The sequence below is a fragment of the Sinocyclocheilus anshuiensis genome, unplaced genomic scaffold (assembly GCF_001515605.1).
Source record: "Sinocyclocheilus anshuiensis isolate Anshui unplaced genomic scaffold, SAMN03320099.WGS_v1.1 scaffold436, whole genome shotgun sequence".
Taxonomy (NCBI): Eukaryota; Metazoa; Chordata; class Actinopteri; order Cypriniformes; family Cyprinidae; genus Sinocyclocheilus; species Sinocyclocheilus anshuiensis.
In genome coordinates this window covers 3,322,968-3,328,633 of record NW_015560618.1, presented here as the reverse complement: position 1 = coordinate 3,328,633, position 5,666 = coordinate 3,322,968, and the positions used below count along the sequence as shown (strand labels likewise).

Sequence of the window (5,666 nt, the reverse complement as noted above, 5' to 3'; positions counted from 1 at the left end):
AACAAACAAACAAACAAACAAACAAAAAAAAAAAAAGAAAGACAGCTTTGAATCTTTGGTTACAAAGTAGGTTGAACTTCACAGTTTTTTTGTCTTTTCAATCCCCTTCCCGACCCCAAAAACCTACGAGACATCAGGGCAATATGGCAACTGACTTCTTTTTCCAACATCCTACAAGCTTTCTTCATCAGGGTAGACCATTGAGGATTCAGTTTAGATCTTCGCCCACAAACCTGTACAAACTTGTTACGCTCTTTTTATCTTTACACTATACACAATGTACATTCACACCAGGTTCACATTCTTAATCCACAGAGAAACGCCGCTGTTAGTGTTTAAACTCTACCCACTGCTACTCGGTCACGGTTTACGCTTGCAATGATGATCGATACTGTAAGACTGCCGCTCGCTGTCGGAGCGAAGGGTTCGGTGACATTGTTCCTCTGGGAAAATAGCAGCCCTATAATAAATAAAGAGTACAATTGAATTGACGGGTGAATCGAAATCACACGAAGTACGGTGGCTCTGAAAATAGACTTCTCGCTTTGAAAACTGCAATGCTAAAAAAATACACCTCTTTCATGGCTGGATTCTCTTTATTAAAAAAATAACTCTTCACAATTTGTCCAGCTGGTCCGGTCCGGGGCGGGGCAAAGGGGCGACCGTGGTCCGAGGGAGCGAGATGGGTTTCTGCTGCTGCGGTGATGCAAAGGCTTCAGGCGGAGGTGACGCTGGGCTGCGGCTGTCGTGGCAGGGAGTCTGCGCTCTGGTTGGAGTCCAGCTGAAGGTAAGGCTGAGGCTGGGCTTGGCCCGGGACGGGAGCGCTGGAGCTGGATTGGACGGTGAGCTGAGAGAGCTGATCGTTGTTGGCTAGAGACTTGAGCACTGCGTTCTCTCGCTCCAGCACAGAGTTCCTCTCGTAGAGCTCCTTGATATGCTCCTTCAACACCTCCACCTCCTCCCGCACAGCATACATCAGATGGCTTTTCACTAAATCCTGCGTCACGGTGCCAAAACATGACATCATTTCAGAAAACGGTACATCAGAACCAACATTTGCCTAGCTCATTTGCTTGAACTATTACACTCTTAAAAATAAAGGTGCTTAAAAGGTTCTTCACAGCGATGCCATAGAAGAACCATTCAGTCAAAGGTTCTTTAAAGAACCATCTCTTTCTCACCTTTTTAGAATCTGAAGAACCTTCTTTAGCCACAAAGAACCTTTTGTGAAACTGAAAGGCTCTTCAGATGTTAAAGGTTCTTTATGGAACCATTTAGACTAGTGGTCGACCGATATATCGGCCGATATTTTACATTTTTTCAAATATCGGCATCGGCCGACAAGTTTTTCTGTTTGGCAGATGCGTTCGAGGCGGGACTTTTATTTTGACGGTGCTGACAGCGACAGCGGCCTCTTGTTCGCTGTCGACGTTAACAGTTCTGTCTAATACGAATAGAAGTCTGGCTAATAATCCGATAGAACAGTTAAACAAAGGAATTAAAATGTATACAAAAAGTATTATAACGATTGCTTTTATATTATTAGTAATAGAAAGGCAAACATTATAATACTTTCTCGTTTGCCGTCAGCATTCAGCAAATACACATTTACATCATTTAAACAAATCTTTGAATGTCTAATGAAAATTTTATTTCACAAACCTTGCAAACTTAGTAGAATGCAGCTGTGAGATCTTGTGAAGTGTGCATGTGACTTTCATGATCGCGTGTTCTCTGCATGACTTTCGGTCCGTGCAAATTGAAATTTTATTTGATCAGTATTATATTATCAGCATTATTTATTGTTGGTATGTGTGCTCTCCGTGTATCTCGCTGATGCTGGTTGTGACGAGGTGAGATGAGTTATTAGAGGCATCTGTGTAGTTCAGTATCTCAGCTCACTCGTGTTCTGCTGTGATTTTATCATCACTAACTAAACAAACCTGATCACCTGCATCACACACATGCACTGATGTGTGACTCAGCTGAACTCAGATCACTGGTGTTTTTAGTATCATTGGCACTAGTACAGTTTTTCATATTTTGATGTAATTAATGTTTTATTAGTGGTCGACCGATATATCGGCCGATATTTGGCATTTTTCAAATATCGGCATCGGGCGATACGTTTTTCCTGTTTGGCCGATGTGTTCGAGGCGGGACTTTTATTTTGACGGCGCTGAGAGCAGCAGCGCCTGCGCACACTGTGTTCACATTCTCCCTCTTGTTTGCTGTCGTCATTAACAGCTCTTTCTAATACAGATAGAAGTCTGTCTAATAATCAGATAGAACGGTTAAACAAAGGACCTTACCTTGGCTTTATTTGAAAAAATATGACTCCCAATGCACACAAACTTCCCAGAATACTGAGTGCTCTGTTGGTTACAGTTTATTTCCTTTATATTATTATATATAATTATAATTATATAATTATATTTTTATTAAATATTTATTTATTTGTGAAAAATACTTTGTCATCTAAAGTAAAGTATGTTTATTCTACAAATTTATTTTTTAATCCATTTTCAAATGATTTCAAATTTCTTAAATATTAATTAAAATAAATACAATATCGGCTTTATATCGGCCATCGGCCACCCTGCTTTGCAAGATATCAGCATCGGCTGTCAAAAAAACAATATCGGTCGACCACTAATTTAGACAAACAAAGGTTCATCTATTGGCGCTTTTCCACTGCGTGGTACGACTCGGCTCGGCACGGTTCAGTACGGGATGGTTTGCGTTTCCACTGCAGTTCAGTACCGCTTTAGAGTGGGCGGGATTATTCACATGTCGTTATAGTTGCGCCGCCTCTACTACCACGACTCCTAAATAAACTTTTTCATTCCATTTATGTCCAAGACATTATTTCATGCTTCATCTTGAATTTAATGTTAGAATTATGGCCAGTGAAAATGCAAACATGATCCAGATAATTTCTGCTACATTTGTGGGTTCTACAACAGAATATTACAGATTTTGTGAAAAAAAACACTTTTTAAAAATGTTCTTCGACATTGAGTATTTGAACATTTTTCCAATATTTTGCAGATTATACATTATACATTTTGAATTCTTTGTCATTAAAATGTTTGAAACTTGACATTAAAGCTTTAGGCATTAAAGCTGATACATATATTTAATTTGAAAAATCTTTTTACTTTTTTTGCAGGGCTGGGATGCACGGCTGTGTTATTTAAATTTTAAAATAAAAAATATATGTATATATAAAATAATAAATAGAAAATAAAGAGTATATAAATACATAAAATGAAAAACTTACCATTGCTTGTTCTATTTTATTATCAATGGCAACCACACTTGCTTCAGAGGCACTGCAATTAGAAAAAAAAATCTTATTAAAAAGATCTGTTGCTTACAAATACATCATATCCATTTTGCAGAAGTGTAAAACCTGCACATTAAAGAAAAAACAAGCAGCACTGTTTCTGTTGCTGATTCTTTCTCCAAACTTCCTTTGTGTATGTTATGTTGTGGCACACACACACACACACACACACCCATTCAAAAGTGTCTAGGGTCAGTAAGATTTTTTTTAAAGAAATTATACAAAATTTATTGAGAGAGAAAAAAAAAAATCTAGGACTCGAACTCGGGACGCCCGAAGCGTTATATGTCAGCACGCTGCCCACGAGACAGCAAATGATGACACTGATTTAGAGACATTGTGTACTTCTCCCTACAATTTACTTGCACAGGAAAAGCAGATAAGCATCAACCATAATAGGTCCATTTAAGAGGACATGCATTTAGCCCAAAATCACACTGACACAATTTGGGAGACTAAATTGCTCTCCAAGTTGTTGTAATGCTATCTTTCACAAGCAGACCCACGTACACATGCATACATAACTGCTGAAGAGTTATACAGTCTCATAAAGGTCAAGAAGTTCAAAAGTGACAAAAAAAAGTTGAGTGCTGTCTTGCAGCTTCAGGCCACACAAACATGTACAAAGAGTGTGTGTGCTCTTTAATATCCACACAATAGCAGCAACAGGCATCTCATCTCATCCTCTATAATGCCACAGAGTCAAAATACTGACCAAAGACTATTTTAAACAGGATCTTTGCACCCAAGGAAACAGCATGTTGGGGAACTTGTTCGACTGACAAATTAGATCCAGTCTTGCAACATATCCAAGACCAGAGCAATAGCAGCTGATAACCTCGAGCAAAGGTATTTAAAGGCAGGCTTGTCCATGCAATCAAAGGATCGCTTGTCTAACTTGTCTCATTATTTAAAAACAAGATGCTGTGAGGTGAGAACGTAAGGTTATTGTCAAGAAATAGAGCTGACTCAGAAGAGAGATCACATTATAGTTTTCCCTATATATTTCATCATTGAGGAATTCTTTAAAAAAAGTCTAAAAATCTCGTTTCGTCTTGTTCTCGAGAACCCAGTCTCGTGTCTCGTCTCGTGGGATAAGTGTCTCGTCACACCCCTAGTACTTACGTTATCCAAAAAGTTCCCAAGGATTTGTAAATCCAGAGAAATTCCCATTTTAAATAATGACTCGTCCCTGTTCCTCCCTAGTCTTTGTCGCCATTAATGGCATAATATCCACACTATCCTTGGTTCCCCCTCATAGAAACTAGAAAAAATGCTGCTGTACAGTTAAACTAAATCCAGTCGCGAATAAAATGAAAATGAAAAGTGTTTAAATTTTTTTTTTAACAGTGTTGCGCATTATAACCAATCACACATGAGTCTGTTGAGTTTATGAACACAATGGCCAATCAGAGGCGTTCAGATGAGTCATCATCACCAGATGAGTTTTTTGTTCACTGACTGAACTCTGCTCTCACGCGAATTCTCTCATCATAAACAAAGTGCAAATGTACCTATGATGTAAGAGAATAATTCATCAAACAGTGTATAGACGGCTTTACTGATTGAAGTTTTTTTGAGAGTGCTTAGACTCGCGCTAGACTGAAGTCAGTCATGACCTTTGACAACGTAAATGTTCTTTGCTCGCTTTCTCTGCATAATTTATTCACTGTTTGAATAACTGTGGAAGGTACAGGTAATAAAAAATAATTAATTACTTCATCCGTGAACATGATTCGTGAACTCCATACATAAAACGACATCTCCCATCGTTCCTCTTTTCTTTATCCACCTTTTCTTCAACGCGGAAGCAAGCCTATGGGTGAGACTTCCGGTTCATTAGCCGCTATAGGGAAATAACGAGAAGAACAACAACGTGCAGTAAAACTGTTTGCACTACAAAACAGTGTGTTCATAATTAAAGGTGGGGTAAGCGATTTCTGGTAGCCAATGTTGACATTTGAAATCACAAAAACAAACACTATTTACACGGGTCCTACTTCTTGCCTTATTGCCTTAAGCCTTCTTTTGTTCCGCAGACGTTTTGTTCCTCTTTTGTTTTTTATCCACCATCTCTATCTGTTGCTCGGCTCAGCTAATGTCCGTCCTGTGCTGTGCACTGAACGCTCTCTCCTCCACATCATGAGAAGACACGCCCCTTACTGCTGATTGGCTACAAGTTTGTTTTGCTAGTCGGCCTGAATAATTTTTTTTAAAGCGTTTTTGAAAAATCTCTTACCCCACGTTTAAGATAATACATTAAAATAATATGGTAAGACACACCAATTTTCAATATCAAGCAGCAAAAGGAGCGGTT

At 38.7% G+C, this 5,666-nt stretch overlaps 1 protein-coding gene across 2 annotated transcripts in view; it reads right to left on the bottom strand.

Annotated features, from left to right (window-relative positions):
* Positions 1–6: 6 nt before the first annotated feature.
* Positions 7–5,666, bottom strand: part of LOC107681775 (TSC22 domain family protein 2-like) — a 21,241-nt gene continuing 15,581 nt past the window's right edge. Inside the window, exons 2-4 of one of the 2 annotated variants that reach the window (XR_001633300.1) lie at positions 3,284–3,335; positions 575–997; positions 7–460 (exon numbers count right to left, since the gene is read on the bottom strand). Coding sequence is in view for 1 of the 2 variants with exons in the window: in XM_016478098.1 (XP_016333584.1) it covers positions 716–997; positions 3,284–3,335 (334 nt within the window). In the remaining variant the exon portion in view is untranslated. Of the gene's footprint in view, positions 998–3,283; positions 3,336–5,666 lie in introns of both variants that reach the window. The other variant, XM_016478098.1, reaches the window with a different exon arrangement.